At 53.2% G+C, this 18,647-nt stretch overlaps 1 protein-coding gene, 1 non-coding gene and 1 pseudogene across 8 annotated transcripts in view; all 3 read right to left on the bottom strand.

Moving 5' to 3' along the window:
• Nucleotides 1-3,354: 3,354 nt before the first annotated feature.
• On the bottom strand, nucleotides 3,355-3,420 carry LOC124995157 (small nucleolar RNA SNORD104). The gene has a single exon (XR_007110633.1). It is a non-coding gene; the product is annotated as a small nucleolar RNA SNORD104 (small nucleolar RNA).
• A 3,705-nt stretch (nucleotides 3,421-7,125) lies between these two features.
• Kiaa0232 (KIAA0232 ortholog) overlaps nucleotides 7,126-18,647 on the bottom strand; it is an 83,222-nt gene continuing 71,700 nt past the window's right edge. For all 7 annotated transcript variants that reach the window (XM_047567620.1, XM_047567614.1, XM_047567617.1 and 4 more), the window contains 3 exons: nucleotides 15,676-15,784; nucleotides 11,534-11,631; nucleotides 7,126-9,549 (listed from right to left, as the gene is read on the bottom strand). In XM_047567620.1, the coding sequence (XP_047423576.1) occupies nucleotides 9,364-9,549; nucleotides 11,534-11,631; nucleotides 15,676-15,784 (393 nt within the window). In that variant the 3' untranslated portion in view covers nucleotides 7,126-9,363. The remainder of the gene's footprint in view (nucleotides 9,550-11,533; nucleotides 11,632-15,675; nucleotides 15,785-18,647) is intronic.
• On the bottom strand, nucleotides 17,779-17,873 carry LOC124995137 (uncharacterized; annotated as a pseudogene).

Below are 18,647 nucleotides of genomic sequence, written 5' to 3'. Positions count from 1 at the left end.
TGTGGGGGACCCTACCTGTGTAAGGCCTCTGCCACTGACCAGGCTGAGGTCCCCCAGGATCACAGAGGGGTCCTGGGAAGCACCTGGAACTCCCTCACAGGTGATATACTAGGGTAGGGACCTCATGCTTGTCTGGGGGCTGGGGGAGGGTGACATGCCAGACGGAAGGGACAGATACCTCCAAAAGGCTACCACTCCATTCCCACTCACCTGAAAGCCACCAGGACACTTCATCCAGCCATCAGCCTTAAATGTTACCCCCTTCCAAGCTTGGCTCCAGCCTGACCCTATAAGACTATCCCCTCTCCTGCTTGGGAGATTCCAAGTGCATCAGTCCCTGGAGTGTGGACCACAGCCTGAACAGTCTGTTCCCTCCCCCTGGGGCTCCTTCTTGCCCTCTCTGGGACCCTGCCTCCTACCTCCCACCCCAACTGCCAGCACCTGGCAGAGCTAACTATTCCCCGATAAGGGACCACAAATCCCCTTGCACATTCCTTGTGCCCCTCCATGGCTGGTGGTGACACCAGAGTTAAAGGGCTCCCTGCCCCAGGGGGGCCTGGTTAGGACTCAACAGAAAATATCTGCAGAGTGTGGGATTCGTGCTCTTCCCAGAATGTGAGGGGATGCCTTTAAAGTCCCAAAAGGGCTAGGTTTGCCCAGAGTCACAGGCTGAGGGTGCAGACTAAGGGGCCGGTGGCGCCTTGCTCTCTGGCCTCTGCTTTTCTCCCGGGACCTCTCTCTTCTGCCTCTTCCCCATTAGTCTCCACAGGTCTTGTCATTGCCCTCTGGAACTGTCTCTTCTTCTGCCTCCTCACAGAAGGTACTCAGGACAGTTTGAGGATGGCTGGTCTCACTTCCATACCACAATCCCAGAAAGCCCAGTCTTCCTGGGAGATTTGAGCCTCACCCAACAAGCATGAACCACCCCTGCCCGAGATGAGAGCCCAGAAGAGACACACCTGGGGTGCTGGACAAAGCTGGGTCTTTGCTTACAAAAGGAAAGAAAGAATTGCTCACCTGACCTCCATCGGGGCCTGCCAGGCCCTGGGCCTCTCCCGCAAGGCTTGGGGAGGGCAGGTGGCTTGCCGAGGACATATCTGTAATTTTGTTTGTTTGTTTGTTCTTCCAGGGATTGAACCCAGGGATACTTAACCACTGAGCCACATCCCCAGCCCTTTTTGTATTTTATTTAGAGACAGGGTCTTGCCGAGTTGCTTAGTGTCTCGCCAAGTTGCTGAGGCTGGCTTTGAACTCAAATCCTCCTGCCTCAGCCTCCCAAACTGCTGGGATTACAGGTGTGTGCCACACATCCATATTCTATGTGGAAGCTCTCTGTTATTTAGGGTGACACAGACATTCAGATGGTGGCAAGGTGGGAGCAACAGTAGGGCTGTGTGAATGGAGCCAAGATGAGCTCAGATTTGCACTTTGTCAAGACCTGCAGTCCACCATGCAGATACTGGTAGGTGCCTCGAGAGTACTTTCCCACCGTCCCACGCTCCATGTGCTGGCTGTAACGATGGGTTCATCCCACAGTAGGGCGACCCACTATATAAAGCTTGCAATCGCTTAGCTTCATAATGAGACATCTTCACGGATGAAGTGCTTGCCTCATGGGATGTTCTGGAATACCATGGCAAAGAAAAACCTTTAAGGGAAACCTCATGATTTCTTTCTGTTAGGTCGGAATTTGGGCGACTGTAGGAGGGAGAGCAGAGCAACTGAGACGAAGGGCAGCGTGCCACAGGGTGATCAATCAAGGGGACGAGAAAACTCCACTGACCCTTACCTCCACCTGTTGACCATTAACTCCACCTGCTGACCCTTAACTCCCTTAACTCCACCTGTCACTCAGCAGGATCCCCGCCCATTCCGGCCTATAAAGACCCTGGGCAGCCAGGGCTGCAGGAGATTTTCTCCAGCTCCCTACCCTGACCTGTACCCCCAGGGGCTGGGAATTTCGCCCAAGGGCCAAATTCCAATAAAGCCTGCTTCCACTGCTTTCTGCCCAATTTTATTTGGCCACAGACCATGTCCTGAGCTTACACTTTCTTTTCCCCTGAGCCACACCCCCAGACCACATTACTCCTTTTAATCTCGGGAAATAAAAGTTCACTTGTACAGATGAGGCCGCTCAGTGGCCTCAGTGACTGATTTGCTGGCACAGGTGGGAGTTACGTCATAGGTGGGAGCTGGCAGTCTGGCCCACACCCTGGGCCCTTCGTGCTGCCCAGGGCTTCCCCTGCTCCCCCAGTGCTTGGGGTGGCCTTGGCCTAGGAAAGGGGAGGGAGACTTTCTTGTCATCGACAGCGCCTCCTTCCACACAGCACTGGACTCCAGTCTCAGGGAGGCTGTGCCCAGCTGGGCTTCCGCTGCTTGCTTTGATCTGCACTGCTCACTGGAGAGCCAGATGCTGCCCACAAGGAAACACATGTCCATGACCGGTCTGCAGAGGCATGAGGTGGAAAGGACCCTCGTATGTCTCCTGGAGATGAAACCGGCAACCCATCCTACAGGAAGGCAGGCACACCTCCTTGGGTATGTAAAGTCGCCTATGTGGGGCTGGGGAGATAGCTCAGTCGGTAGAGTGCTTGCCTTGCAAGCACAAATCCCTGGGTTTGATCCCCAGCACCGCAAAAAAAAATAAAAAAAAATAAAAAAAATAAATAAAGTCGCCTATGTGCCCACCCCTCCTGTGAACTCCCCAGGGATGCCCCACGGTCTTGGCCACCCAGCTGGCCAGAGCAGAGCTGGGGCCAGCATACTTCACTCTGTACAACCAGCCAGCTGACTTCACAAGGTTCCTGAAGGGCTGCCAGGCAGGCCAGTAAGGGCCAAGGAATGAAGATGGCTGTGCAGGCTGGGCGGAGCCCCCACTTGTTTCTCAAACTCCGCTGGACCTAAGGGCCGTCCCAGGCAGGCTGGGGAGACTGAAGTTTACCACGGAGACTAAAGAGAAGCCGTGCTGCTGTTCTCACCATAGATCCAGGTGGAAGGAGCTCTATTGGTCCAGAAGAATAAAGGTCATGACTAACACTTTAGGGTCTAGCACAGACTAGGTCCCGGACTCATGAATTGAATGAACTGACATCGCCAGTCCCTATATGCAACCTCTCAGAGTCTAGACATACAGGGTTCCATGGTGACTCCATTTCACTCCTTTTCCTTTGAGGAGCTGGGGCTGGAACTCAGGTCTCACACGTACAAGGTGATTGCTCTTCCACTGAGCTGCATACCGGCCCTTTTGGCTTTGAGACAAGGTCTTGCTAAGTCGTCAAGGCTGGCCTTCAGATGCTGGGAACACAGGTGTGTGCCACCATGCCTGGCCCTGTTCTTTTCTCATTTTTACAGCCACCTCAGACCCCAGGTCTCATCAACCATATCAGCAGTCTACCAGGAGCTTTAAGTGGAATGTCATGGTGGCTGCCAGTCACCTGCCTCCTACCCTGCTCCTGGGCCCAGAGCACCAGCTGGCCCAGTCAAGAACTTACCTCACCTTGCTGGCCTTGCCAATGACAAAAAAGCCACTCATTCCGTGTTCTATGTTTTATGGGGGCTTAAAACTACCACCTGCCTTGTTAGTACTGCTGGAAGTCAACATTAGTAGCACACCTGATGGGTGCACGGTTGGATTTGGGGACTGCTCAGTTGTCTGAACGAGGACTTACATCTGTCTAGGCGGGAGGAGTACCAGGCAGCTTTGGGCACGTCACCTCTCTCTCCACAAACACTGGCATTCGATGCCAGGCCTGATGCCACACCAACCTGGATACCTCCAGGAATCCTCCCTGGGGAGATCCTCTCCCTGAATGGGAAGCAGTCCAGATCTCACCGGTGGGGAGACCGAGTCCAAGAGACTTCTCTTTCCTCCTCGTTAGCAGCTTAATGTCAACATGAAGACAACCTTGGCCCCCAAACAGCTCAGCCTGCTGTTCCCATTCCACTGTGATGACTGTGAAAGTCAAGGTCAGTAGGAAAACCAGGCTTGCTGCCCACCAGCCCTGTCCATGCAGCCTGACTTCCGTCCACATGGGATGCCACCCAGGCCTGGCAAGAAGTGGGACCTGTTTGCAGGCAGAGGAACCTCCCGGGGCCGGATTCCTCCAGGTCCTCCCCAGCCTGTGGCGAGGAGGTAGTAGACAGTGAGTGGGGCTGGGGAAGCAGGAGGGGCAGGAGCACAGAGAGCCCTTGAGGTCCCCACCACACCAGATCCCAAAGGTGGGAAGGAGGCCAGGCTCACCCAGCACCCCGGGCAGGCTTTGTGGTGGCAACAGGGCCGCCAGGCAAGCTTAGGTTTTAAGGAGTGGGCACTGAGGGCAGCTCAGGCATGAGTGACCAAGCAGGTCACAGGCAGCACCACTGCCAAGATCTGGGGTCTGTCACAAGTGACTTGTCACCCAGGCGAAGGTCCTAACTTCGCTGTGCCACGTCCACATCTGTGGCCTGGGGAGGGAACACGGGCACAGCCCCAGCACATCAGGCAACCGCCGGGGTGGGGGTGGGTCTGCAGCTCGGGTCTGTGGGAGGGCCTGCTGGTTATGTTTGACGTTCTGACCACCGGGAACTGGATCCTGGGGAAGGCCACAGATGGTGCCCGCAAGCCCCTGACAAGAGTCCTGCCACTGATGCTTAGGAGCTGAGCCCAAAGACCTGTGAGTACCAGTTCGAGGCCTCACTGAGCTGGGGATGTCCCTGGCTTGAGCGTGGGGTTTGGCAGAGAGCCCAGATCTCTCTGGACTCCTCCTCTTCAGCACGGGGAGGAAGCTCCTGGCTGTGTCCACAAAGCTGACCAGCACTGGGCATCTAGTGCAGTCTTCCTCAGGTCCTCACCCTGAGGAGGGTCCCATGAGCATTGGCAGTGTGCCCAGCTCTACAGTTGACTCAATTGTGTAAGCAGGCCTGGGGGTCACTGTAGGGCCCTTCACTTGGGACTCTGATGATCAACGACAGCCCCCAGCTCACCACACTGGTGAGGGCTCCAGACCAGCCCCTCGGACTCGGAGCCACAGCAATGGGCACCCTGGGTTTGCTGGGGAGGACCCCCAGGCGGTGAGCATGCAGCAGTGCTGTCCTCCGGAGCCTGGGAGGCGCAGCTGGTGGAGAGGTCTCTTCCCACTGCGCCTTCTCAGGTGGCAACGAAGGGGAAGAAGAGCCCCACACACATGGCCCTAGGCTCATGGCCTTGGTCTATTCTTGAGGACCAGCGTGCAACATGCTCTCAGTTTTGATGGTGGCCTCATCTAAGCCTTGAGGTCATCTAAAAGGGGACACTGTCCCCATCTGTAACAGGACCTAGGGATGGCAGGTCAAAGGGTGGGTGGGGTCTATTCTATCCCCTTAAATAGGCCTGACTCCTGGGACTCGGAATGGTCCCCAGGTGTGATGTGAGGTACAGGACTGTGCTATTGTCTTCCCCCATAGATATGGTGACCTGCAGTCCCTTGGCTCAGCGCTGATGAACACTTGGTTCTGTTGATTCCCCTTGATCCCCACCTTCTGGCCCAGCTACCACAGGAGCCAGGGACTGCAGAAGCTGGTTTGCTGCCTCAAAAGGCTAGCATGTGACTTCATTTCAAGGTGAGAGGGTGGTTTCAGTAGTCATAACATGGTGACATTGACTGTGGTCAGCACCCAGCCAGCACAGTGGTGCATGGCCTCTGTGGGGCCTGGAGCCACAGGCCCGGCGACTGCTCTCAAGGGCTCCTACCACAGGGAAGGAAGGAAGCCTGCGTGGCAGTCTGAGCAGTTGTGATTTTCTCCAGTTACTGGACTCATGTGGCAAACTTCCCCGTTGCATGTCCACCTGGCTGGATTCCTGCCAAGGGCTGCAAACCCAGGGAGGGCAAAGGCTAGACAGCCCATCAGACAGGGATGTCTGGTTGACCTTTGCATTCTAGCATCTACGAACTGTCTTGTCCCTATGACCAACCCTGATGAAAAGTTCCCATTATGATACCCACTCACATGAAGGTGCACGGTGGTGGGGTGAGGGGGGATGGAGTCAGGGTGATGGAGTAGGACCCTGGGAAGTGACATCCTGCCAACAGGTGGGAAGTACCTAACACGGGTTAGGAAAAGGCTACTTGGCAAAAGCAGAGGGTACACACTCCCCCACACACTATTTGTAATTCATTGGATTTTGGTGAGCCCAAGGTTTTAGAGTATCAAATGAATTCTGCAATCACAAGACCCAACAGCTCATGGTACCTCAGTTTACCCGTCTGCAAAGAGGGCAACTATACTTGCCTCACAGGATGTTGGCCAAAACCAGAGTGTGGAAGACTGTGTGCTAAGGAGCCCCAGCTTGTGTCAGCTGGTGCTGTTGGCACCACTTGATGTCAGGTGGTGGTGACGTTGCCTGTCACTGCCGGCCTGGCAGTGTGAAGCAACCATCCTGGAAATGCTGTAACTACCCACACCAGTGGTGTAAGGCCAGCAGCGGCTCTGAGGCAACAGTGCCAGCCTGGGAGGTCACCTGAGAGATGCTGGGGGCTGGGCTTCCTGTGTTCCTGGGTGTGGTGCAGGTGCAGGCCTCCTGGGCTCTTGCCACACCGCTCACTGTGTGCCTTGAAATTTCCAGGTGGCACCATGGTGACAGACAGCTGCATCAGCTGCAACAGCAGTGGCCTGAGTTCTTTGGGTAAGAGGGTAAAGCAAGGCCTTTCGTGGTTCCAGTCCTGTGATGTCAGAATTCCTGGGGATAGGAAGAGGTCAGAACCTGGGTGACAGGCCACCTTGGCACTGGCCCTGCCCTTGCAGGTGCAGGCATCTGGAAAGCACCTTGCAGACAGTGTGTCAGAACCCAGCAGAAGCGGGCGGGCAATAGTTCACACAGCCACGCGGGGGACCAAGGCAAAGGGACCGGAAGGCATGTTCAGATGTGACCCAGCAAAACGCTGCACCAGCTTGGCCACACCTCCTGGCAGACAACCCCCGTGCCCCTGTGTAGGGGCCGATCCGGCCTGCTCTGGCACGGCCTCTGGGGCCTCTGGGGAGGTGTCTCTGGCCCCAGTGCCCCCAGAAGGCACTGCTGATGTTTGACGAGGCCACTGCTAACTGCTCCACAAGTAGGGGCAGCGGCTGGGAACTGCGTGAGGGAACCTTTGAGATAATAAAAACAACAACTCTTTTTAAAATTTTTTTATTTGGTGTTAACTCCACAAGAAAACAAAACAAAACAAAACAAAAAAAAAAATCAGTTACTCTGGTGTACGTGAAATCAGAACAATACAACCACGGGAAAAATCTCAGCCCAGGAATGGAAACTGGTACTTCAGGGCCGTGGAGACGCAGTGCGCTTCAGACCACAGTGCGCTTCAGCGATCGCCAGCTCTAGTTTTCTTAATGCTTTTTGTGATCATCCATTCACAAAACCAAAAACCACACCTTCAACTCTGTTGTTGAAAGCCTCTGAGCTTTAGTCACTTAACTATGAAAACAAATAAATACCGAATTTGTTAAGCCCTTGGCCCATTTATAATCCATCCCCATTCCCTGTGGAAGGTGCTCTACCATCCCACGCCTGAGGAGGTCGGCACTCTGCCACCTGGAGCCTTTCCTGATGAACAGCAGCTGTCCAAAACCAACTGAGCTCAAGGTTGTGTCTGAAATCTACTTATTTGGTCTCTGCTACATAGGCAACGATTTCTAGGATCATCGTTGCGGCAGTGATTTTAGGAATTTATAACTTTCAATCCTTTTTTGCTTGCTGTTAAATTATATTTCAGTGCAGATGCTAATCAATTTTAAGGAAGCTCCAGAAGAAAGAAAAATACATAAAAACTTATCTGATGTCTGTAAATAAATAATAGCAACATAAATCCTCACACATGCACACACGCACACACAAACCCACTGTAAAGTGTCAAAAGATGTGCTGTATAAAGACGACCCCCAGGTTGTGAGACAGCACCCGAAGATCACATCGGGCCTCTCACGGTGACTCCACAGCCTTCCAGGGTGTTTCTGTGTCATTGGGGGAAAAGGCAACAAACTCACATGCTCAAAGCAAGTCAGGTACTTCACAGGCAGCGGGGCTCCAAGCTAACCAACCATCGGTGCGTCTGCTGCCTGCTGAAGTGAGTGGGAAGCCGCCAGGGCCCAGGCAAGCTTCACTGCTGTTCCCCATATTACAGATGCTAAACCAACTTCACAGATGAGGTGTTTTTAAAGTGACGCACTGATTAAAAGAGAAAAACAACCTAAAATGTCCAGCTTTGCAGATGCTGCCCCTCCTAGCTTCAAACTGCTGGGCTGTTGAGAGCCCGAGAGGCGTCCGCACACAGTGCGACCTATAGGAGGTGCGCTGACTCCGGGCTCCCAAGGCACTGCAGGGCAGGTCACATGAGGGCCATCAGAGCAGCAGCCACACAGGCACGTGGGAAAACTACTCTACCCACTCAACCCACTGCACGCACAGCTCATCCAGAACCTTCTCTCCAACACAAGATGAGAAACAAGCTACACTACATCATAGCCATGAGAGCAGCTAGCTGCAGCAGCCAAAGATTTCTTTGGGGTGATAAGGTGGCCTTTATCGCATGTCAAATGTTTACAACTTCAAGTTTTGGGGGCTTTGATTTTATGTAGTCACCAGAAAATAAAATTTGCAACCAAGGTCCTCACTGTGTGCTGTAGACTCACCACAAGGGCCCTGGTGGGCGTTCTGGTGTCCACACTGCAACACCAGCATGGAGCAGGCAGGGCGGGGTCCTCACCCCACTCTGCCTCACCTACCACCCCACGCCCCAAATCCTTGGCGTCTCAGTTAGCAAGAAAGTCACAAACCACAGTATCTTCGTGATACTCTGGAGTGGGGATCCTAAGATAGAAAACACAGTATTCTGTAAGTCTCTAACGCACACCTTTGTGGTTTCTACTTGGAAGGTACAGGAGATCCTACTGAAGGGAGACCGTGGCTGAGCCACCCAGGCTTCCCCCCGCCCTGGGGAGGCCTGACCCAGAGCAGGGCAGGACACATCTCCCAGGGCCTGGGAGCAAGCCGCGTCTCTGCTCAGCAGAAGTGGCGTGGACGCTGCGATGCTACAGGAGTGGTGGCGTGACTGCGGTGGGGGCGGGGCTGCAGGTGGTGCGCGCAGGGCACCTCCGGGACAAGCACATGCACACCCATCTGGACCACAACACAGGCTAGTCTACTTCACACAGCCAAGAATTCAACAGCTGGGAAAAAATCTTCAACAGGACAGCTGTCCTCAACTCTAAAATAAGCAAGAAGAGAAAGATAATTACTGATCTGAATCAGTTAATCGAAGAAACCTATTTGTTGCTTTAGGTTAAGAGGCCTCACAGAAGGGCAATTCCCATCACAAGTCGTGTAAAAATAATTAGAACTACTCTGCAGGATTAGAGGTGAGTGCGGGAAAAGAGCCCCTCTTGGCGGGGGCCCACCCACTCGCCACCGCCTTCGGAGCCCGAGTCCCCCGAGCTGGCGCTGGCGCTGGTGCTGGTACACGTCTTCCTGCGGAGGCCGTTTGGCTTCGCCCCAGAACCTCTCTCTCCTGTGCATCTGGCTTCACAGACAGAAGATACCTGCGAGTCAAGAAACAATTTTCAGCAGATCAAACCCTGATTTTGCCTCCCAAGGGCGGACATGCTCTTTGTTCACAGAGATGAAAGGATGAGCCCTGGTGTTGGCTGTGCCGCGGGCAGGAGGAGATCCTCTGCCTCGGAGGGGCCTTGCCCTCAGCCCACAGAGGACCCCGGCCCCGCCTCGGCACAACAGTCACTTGGACATGTGGCTCTGGTGGGGTAGGACAAAGGAATTCCTGAACTTCCAATGAGGCCTGCGGTTGCGGGCTCACGGCAGCTGGGCCTGGGACTCCGGGGCTCATTCCGATGGAGAAGACCAACACGCAGACCAAGACATACAGCTTCAGATGCAGATGCACAGCATGGTGGGGGGACTCGGCACAGGAGTGGCCATAGGCGCGGCTTTTGAGCAGAGCGTAAGCTCACGGTTGCCTCGAGGCGGTGCTCCTGAACTGGGTCCCATTGTTATCAATGCTGTTTGGGCACACTCTTTGTTGTATGGGACTGTCCCCCACCAGATGGCTAGCATCTCTGGTCTCCAGGATGCTAGGTGGAAGTGCAGCCCCTCAGCAATCATGGCGACTAGCAACACTCCCTTCCCCGTCCTCACAACTAGCACCGGCCCCGGCCCACCTCCAGATGGCAGCACTGCCCTGTCCTGAGAGCCCAAGGCAGGAGCACAGAAAGCCAAAGAGCGAGGAGAATGAGGGACAGGAGGGCAGAAAGGGCAGAAAGGGCAAAACGACAGGGCCTCACAGCACGTGGGAGTCTGGATTCTGTCCCAGTACAGCAGGTAGAACGTGGGTCCTACAGTCAGACTGCCGGGGCTCACAGCTCAGGTTCACACGGAATCAGTGTCTCCACAACCTTAGATATACAGCACTTACTTGGCTTTTTTTGTTGTTGTCTTTTTTTTTTTTTTTTTGTACCAGGGATTGAACCCAGAGGCTCTTAGCCACTAAGCCACATTCCCAGCCTCTTTTAGTTTTTATTTTGAGACAGGGCCTTGCTGAATTGCTGAGGCTGGCTTTGAACTCGAGATCCTCCTGCCTCAGCCTCCCAAGCTGCTGGGGTGACAGGTGTGGCCACCTCACCAGGCTGTGTGTACTCGTTAGATGCTCTAGTTTTCTATTCTGCAGAGCCTAGGGCACAAGGGAACATTTGGAGAGGGCAGTGGAAGCAGGAAGGAGGAGACGGCATGGGACTGTTGTGGACCGGGAGCAGTGTGGACCAGGTGGGTGGAGTGGGAGGTGAAGAGGCTGCAAGGCAGACTGCCGGTGGAGGAGAGGCAGTGGTGAGGAGTGAGTCCTGATTCGGTTTGGGGGCTGGGACTGTTGGGGTAGGCGACATAAGCTGTTCACCGAGGCAAAACCCATGAAGAGCCCTCACAAGCCAGCTTTCCCATGCCAAGTCTGACAGGTCCATGGGACCTACACCACAGGGCACTCCAGGAGGAAACTCCTCACAGGACTTGACCTGACACTGAAGACCAGCACCGGGAGGCAGAGGTTTCCCGAGGCCTAACTGCAAGACTCGACTGAACCAGGCAAAGGCCTTGCTGCCCCTGGTGCTCACAGGTCTATCAGGGAGGTAGAGGTCAGAAACGGCAGTCAGATGCCAGGATGCTACATAGGGTGTGGCGAGGACTCCCAAGAGGCTGGGCGACAGGAGAAGCCCCTGGAAGGGCTCCCCTAGGGCATGCCTTGAAAGGTGAAAGGGGCGCCCCTGGGGGGTTACGGGCAGCGGTGCACTGAGAAATGCCCTGTGGCAGTCTGGGAAGGAAAGGTTGGGAAAGTGGGCCCTTCAGGAAACCTGGCTGGGGACAGTCAAGGTGGGCCATGAGGCAGACCACAGGCCCAGAGGAAGGGCCAGAGAGGAGGAGTCTGCACCTGGGGAGGGGGTGGCATGTCCCAGGACTCCCAGGTTCTACTAGAGAGATGGGGGGATGGTTCTGTGTTGATAACGAGGAGGGCAGTCCACTTACCCTATTAAAATCTAACAGACGCTCTTCATTACTGGGTATTTCTTTAACATCTGGATACTCTTCTATACCATTCTCTCCCTTGGCATTTGTATAACATTCTTAATCATTTTGAGTGGAGAAGGGAAGAGAGGGAAAGGGGAAATTCCATTAAGTCACAGTTATGAAACACACATTCTTCTTCCATTTTTGCTGAAAAATTAGGTCTCCCAACCCTCTGGAGATTTTAAGCAGTCACTAAAAGCACAGTTGGCCAGGTGTGTCTGAGAAAAACGCCGTACCAACTGCAGCTTCCTAGACCGGCTACTCCAGTGCGTTCTTAAACACAGGCCAGCATACGCGCACACTCCTGCTGCCCCACCATGAGAGCACGCTCCACAGGCACTCAGTGAAATGCCGTCACGCCTGCAAAGTGACAGCCCTGGGGACACAGGACAAAAGGACCAATGAGGTCCTTGCTCTCATGAAGGCACGTGGAACGAGGAGACAGACAATGCACCACGGATATGCTCATAGAACACATGAACAGAGGAGTCCCAGATGGAGGGAGGTGCAGCAAGGACACAGCAGGGCAGCGTCCTGTTTGTCCCTCCTGACTCAACACCATCCTAGCACGTGTCCACACCATCTGTGGGACTGGGAAGGAAGCCAGGCTCGAGTGGCCTGCTCGTAAGTGGCCCGCTAGATGGAAAGGAATCAAACCCAGGGAGGGCAGCCAGCCGTTCTCCACCGGGGCTGCACGCCCAAGTCGCTTGGGGAGCTCTGGTCTCCCTCAAGACGGCCTCTCTGGAGCTGCTCTCCAGCAGCGTCTCTGTCCCTGACTCCCTGAAGGTGGCGGCTGTGGCAGAGGCACAGTGAAGGGCAGGGAGCACTCTGGCAGGGCTGGGTTTGACCTGTGAGCCCACTTGACCCTGCCCTCCCGGAGTGCTCCCATGAGGCATCAGTGAGAGGCTCTGACCCCACCCTGCCACAGAGACAGGGTGGGCCTCGAGAAGCACTGTGGGGCACCTGTGCAAAGGCAAGGACACAGGGTCTGCCAGGCACTTGAAGTTGCTGGGTCAGGTCAGGAGAGCAGCCCAGGCTCCAGACTGGACAGGCTGCAGCTGATACCACGCTGAGCCACCGGCAGGCAAGGCACGTCGGAGGGGTGCAGTGCTGCAGCTGGCACCACCGTCACACTCACGACAGCTGCTGACCAGCTCTGGGATGGCTGCAGGGAAGGCCACTGCTCTCTGATGAGGCTGGGGACCCCCAGCTGACCTCTCCTAGCTAAGCGCCACTCACCCTCCACTGTTACGCTCTAACATAATCCAGAGCCCTCCCCACTTCCCTTCCTGCGGCCATTAGGAAAGGGCAATGCTGGACTGCTGCCCAGGTTTTCTTGATGCTCACAGTGGTAGCTACCAGGTTTTGAGTGACAAGTATGTGTCAGGCACTGGCCTAGGTACTGGGTCCTCCACAGCCCCCGGGGAAGCATTACTTTTAGCTCCTTAGAAATATGGCAGTGGAGGCACAGCAGGCCTAGGTACTGCCAAGGCTGAGCAGCTGGGCACAGTGGCACTGGGCTCCGGCTCAGTCTGTGTCATGCGCCTGGCTCTGGCCACTGTCTGTGCTGCTCCACTGCAGGGCCACCTCCGAGAGCTCTGGAGAGGGCCCTCCTCTCAAGGCCCTGCCCACTGCTGGCTGGCCGCATCTCACTATACTCCTGAGCTGCCCTCTCTGGCAGCCACACTTTTGCCTGGCCTCTCTCCTTGTAAAACTCCAGCTGTAAGTGATTGGCACCTGTGCCCCCAAGTCCCTGTTTGGAAGGTCCCTGAATAGGAGAAGTGGGACAGTTTGCCTGTGTTCCCAGAGCCTGGAGCAGCATCAGCAGAAGAAAGCTGTACATTTGCAGAGTGGAAGCACCCACCAAGACAAGGGGACGTGGGCAGGGCAGAGTGCCAAGGGCGTGTGCTCTCAGGCTTGATGGGTGCCAGGACAAGCAGCCTCACCTCCCAGCCCATCTCTCCACCCTACTGTAAAAGAGAACAATCCCCCTTCCCAGCAATGCTGAGAGCTCCGGGCCAGCCACTGGCCCAGAGTAGCAAAAGCCTGCTATTAACCATTTGCAACACTGGAACAGGAGTCCTTGGCTGCTTCTGCTGAGTGGGTGAGGAGCTACCTGTCTTCTTAGCTACCCCCCTCCTAAGGCTACATGTTCCCATCCTGTATGCTGAAAGAGGGGTGCTTTATAATGTCACTGCAGAGCAAATGCATGAGATTCAGCTCCACCACTATCTGTCTGCTGAGCGTCTCTCTATATGCCACCTCGCACACACACAAACATGAGAGAAGCTCATCTGCTAGCAGCTACGAGACATGGTGCAGATGACCAAGGACCCAGAGCTGAGAGGAAGGACAGGACTCCCATTAATGATGGCAGAAAACTGAATGCAAGCAAGAGAAACGTGAGCTGAGTGTGTTGGAAATCACTACATGACGCGGTCTCCCACAGTGAGGCAGTAAGCACCCCTCTTCTCCTGGCCTGCCCTTTTGTGCACAGCTCTGGCATTTCCCACCTGCAGTCCAGATGTTCACAAAGGCAAGGTCTGTGCTGCCCCAACCCTGGTGTCCAGTTCAGTGCCAAGCACAAATAGTTGTGGTGGTGGACAAAACTTCTGGACCACATTATATACAACCTGGCCCCCGTCATGCTTGACAGCTGACCTGCAAGATCTGGGCAGACTGCCCAGGTTGATACAGCTTCCTCATCTGGAAACTAGGCACACGATCCCGCTAGGCTCCTGCGGGGCTAGAGCAAAGACCAGAACAGTTTGCCAACACCGAGGCTGCCAAGTCACTAGCTAACACAGGAGCGGAAGCAGCTGCCACCTTCAAGGGTGCTCTGAAACAATCAGACACCATGCGAAGACTTGGTCCTCTGCTTTCCTTGGGACCCTCTGGGTCTGGAGAGCCACCACAGCTATAGACCAGTGAGAAACAATCACTCCCAAAGAAGAGTCCCAGTGCTAAACTCTGCCTTCGCCCCATCAGCTCCGTCTAGGCCTGGGAAGAAGGGTGCATGGGCAAGTGTGACAGATGCGAACCTGTGAACACACACGAGAGCATCATGGCACTGCAGGGCTCTGACGGGAGACTGGTAAGGAACCAGGCAGGCAGGAGCCAGGCGGGCTCAGCTGCCTGACCTCATCCACACAGATGCACCCTCAGCTCCTGTGTCTCCCCAGATTCCAGGCAGGAATGTCTTACAGCTCTGCATAGGTCCACCTGGAGGCGTGGATGGTTCATTCAAAACAATTACCAAACTTGTGACCTTCTGCACCAAACTGGCTCCTGCCATCCCCTCTCCACCATCTCACCCAACCTCCTGGTGACCACTCCTCACAGGAAGTCACTTGACAAATGCATCTCTGCAAACATCTTGATCATGTTCCCCTTTATCCAGCCACTGCCACCACCTCAGTTCACACCTTCCTCTCATTCCCCACACCTCTGCCACAGCCAAGGCACCCTGGCAGATGCCCTACAGGTCAGTTCCATCTCCACTGCTGCTGTAAGTGTCTTGACACACACCTGACCTTGACACTTTCCAAACTGAAGTCCCTCACCTGGCCCTCCTACACCCTCAGCTCCTGACAGCTCTTCCCTATCTGCCACAGCCCAGCTGAACAGAGTGGGTCCCTGCTCCTTCCGCCTGCCCCGGCTCCCTTGCCTCTTCTCCCCAGGCACTGTCTCATTACCTCTTCCTCCATGAGTCCAGGTAGCTTGTACACGACAAAGGCTGGACCTTTTATCAGTCTTCCCATCCTTTCCCTCCATCAGCCCATGGCCGTGTTCAAGAGCAGGGTCCAGCTCTCACTCATGTCTGTGTCCCCAGAGCATGGCAAAGTGCTAGCCACAGAATCCCCTAAGAGTCTTTTGGACTAATAGTCATAGCCAAAAGGCTTACTTTTTATTAAACTTTTTTTTTTTCAGTTGTTGATGGACCTTTATTTATTTATTTGTTTATATACAGTGCTGAGATCTGAACCCAGTGCCTCACACTTGCTAGGTAAGTGCTCAACCACTGAGCCACAACCCCAGCCCCTGGAAAACTTACTCTTCTTTATTATTAATGCATAATAAATAAACACAGGCCTCCTTACCTTCACACTCTGATGCAGGGAAGAGAGGAGAATATAAGGCTTTTTCCCACCAGGTCTGCTTTTCTTGACTTCTATTCATTTCTTGTACATTAGTGTTCAATACAGGAAACTGTTCAGATTAAACCAAATATAGAAATTGTTGATAAACTTTCAGGATAGAGGTAAAAACATGCGTTATTAATTATGGACTCAACACCCAGGACTGTGTGTGTGTGTGTGTGTGTGTTGGTGGTGCTGGGGATTCAACCCAAGGCCTTGCGCCTGCTAGGCAAGCACTCCATCCACTCCACTGAGTTATACTCCCAGCCCCAAACCCAGGGTTTTAAAATTAATGAATTTTTTACTGTTCTAGATTTGGTAACAAAAAAAGGCCAACGTGTTCACAGAAAACAAAGTGTTCTTCAAAGCACTTAGGCTGTAAGTGGAATGATTATCTTAGCAAACCCAGAGAATTCTTACATGGTAAAACCACAAGAGAACCAGAAATACTCCTAAACTAAGGCAAATTTCTTGAATTCAGCAGTGCACAGAGATAACAGGCACCTTCAGCCTGAGGTGTCTAAAGAATTGGGCCTCTTCCTCACATATCCAGGCAGGAGATAACAAAAGAAATGGAACAGAAGGACGATTCTCACAGGCAGAGTTACTGACCTAAATGTTTTTCTTTATAACAAAAATTATTTGCTTAAGTGAGAACTCAAAAAGAAGCTGGGACAAAAAGAAAACAAATTACAAATGCAAAACACCAAGCAGCCACCCAAAAGCCATGAGGGAACTACTCCTGAAGAGCAGGGGAACTCATACCCTATGTCCCTTGTGGCCATGGCAGAATAGAAGGCTGCATAGAAGGGATCCAAGTTGGAGCCCAGTCTCCAACTCTCAAAGCCCAGCAGGACCCTACCCACCCGCCTAGGCAACGAGGCAGTGTGGCTGGTGGTCAACAGCAGCTCTTCTTAGTGATCCAGGAGTCCTCGAGAGTGCTCATCAGAAGACGCCTGGCCAGCCTCAGTGGCACATGCTCCCTGGTGGCAGGCCTCCCATGTGCCTGCTCACGCTCTCCCAGGGTGAGGCCTGGCCTCTGTACCTTCACATTGCCCAGGGCCCTACACTGTGCTCTCAGTAGAAGTCTGTTCGGGAACTCCGCGTGAGTCTTCACTGTTTTAAGATAAGCCGTTATGTGTTAACGTTATGTGTTCTGAACTGTTTTAGTAACTAACGAACAACTAACTCTCCAGTAGGATTCTGTTATGCTTGTAACTGTACATTATTTTATGGGTCTAAAACTGCTTGATTCAATAACATGGCTTTTACCACATAAGTAAATGTTCAACTTTTCGTTTTTATTTTAGGTATCATTTTTGGACATATTCCTCAAGCGGGAACTGAAGGAGAACCGTACTGCCTTCCCAGGTCAGCCAACCTTCACTATTTACTCTGCAGTGTATCCTAACAATAAAAATGAGTCCTGTTTTTGGATAAAAGCAGCCCAGGCCAAAGGAACAAAGCCCCACCTAATGCAAACAAGGTGAGCAACGCACAGGTCAGCAGTGAAAGCATCTAGCACGCCATTCCCAGCACCCTGTAGCTCTTGGCGAGAGCTCACTGTCCTATGATATTACTTGGTGCCATTCAGGGCAGCAAGGAAGACTCCCTTGGCCAGAATCCTATCATCCCAAGGCACTACACAGAGAAGTGCATCTGGAGATGGCAGCTCCGATGTGAGTGCCTACCAGCTTTACGAGGGTGAGTTCAGTTATGCTGCTTTTCTCTCTCTCTTTTTTTTTTTTTTTTTTTTGTGGTGCTGGGGATCGAACCCAGGGCCTCATGCTTGCAAGGCAAGCACTCTACCGACTGAGCTATCTCCCCAGCCCCTGCTGCTTATCTTTCAATCCTGAGATGGGAAGGGAGGCAAGGGCAAGAGAGGGAGAAGTTCATTGTGAGGACGTGGTAGAAAAGCAGGCCAGACGGGCCAGGACACCAAGGGGCTTGGAGTCCCAGCCAAGACAAAGCCAGATGCCAATGGAACCACACTGAAGTTTTTCAGGTGTACTTTTTTTCCTTTTAAACATTTTAATGTAGTTCAAATCAACCTATATGGTTCATAAAAACAAGGAATGCGTCATGAATTTGTGTGCCATCCTTGTGCAGAGGCCATGCTAATCTTCCAATGGTCGTACATGTGCTGCCGAAGCGAGCGCCCTACAAGCTTTCTAAGGGCAGGCCCGTGTCTTACTCATTGTCTTTGCATCTCCAAGCACAAAACAGATTCTTAGTGTCTACAGAGCTGAACACCCAGGTCTAGACTCATCACCAAACACAACGCTTCCTTTCCCTCCTGTTGCACCACTGCTAAGAGCCTACCAGTTCCTACTATAATTTTAGGAGTCTTTCTGCATCTTCCTTTTGGGTGTCAATTCCTATGGCAGGTACCTGATAGGGTCAGGTGACCACTGACTGAAATCTCTGAAACCATGAGCCAAAACTTTTGTGTGTGTGTGGGGGGGGGGGGGAGTTACTGGGGATTAAACCCAGGACCTTGTGCTTACTAGGCAATCTGCCAGCTGAGCTGTAACCCCAGTACTAAAATCCTTTTTTCCTTTTTGGTGGTACTGGGGATTGAATTCACCGGCACTCTACCACAATTAACAGGTATATGCCACCATACCCAACACAAACCAATCTTTCCTAAGTTGGCTTTTTCATGTATTTTCCCATCAAAGCAATGGAAAGCAAACAGAAAACTGGTACTGAGAAGTAAGGTCATTTCTGTGACTAGACTAAGTGATGTGGTTCAGAAGCCTTAGGCACTGGCTTGTGAAAGGAGTTTGGAAAAGTTTGGAGGAAAGAAAGGCTGGAATGCTATAAGCAGAGTTAGTGGGTGATTCTGGTGTGAGATCAAAACACCAGAATGCTGATGGGAATATGGAGAGTAAAGACTGTGCTAATGAGATTGCAGACAGAAATGAGGACTC

This window comes from Sciurus carolinensis, chromosome 10 (assembly GCF_902686445.1).
Source record: "Sciurus carolinensis chromosome 10, mSciCar1.2, whole genome shotgun sequence".
NCBI lineage: Eukaryota > Metazoa > Chordata > Mammalia > Rodentia > Sciuridae > Sciurus > Sciurus carolinensis.
The sequence above is the reverse complement of the archived record's forward strand: the minus strand, read 5'-3'. Positions and strand labels throughout refer to the sequence as shown.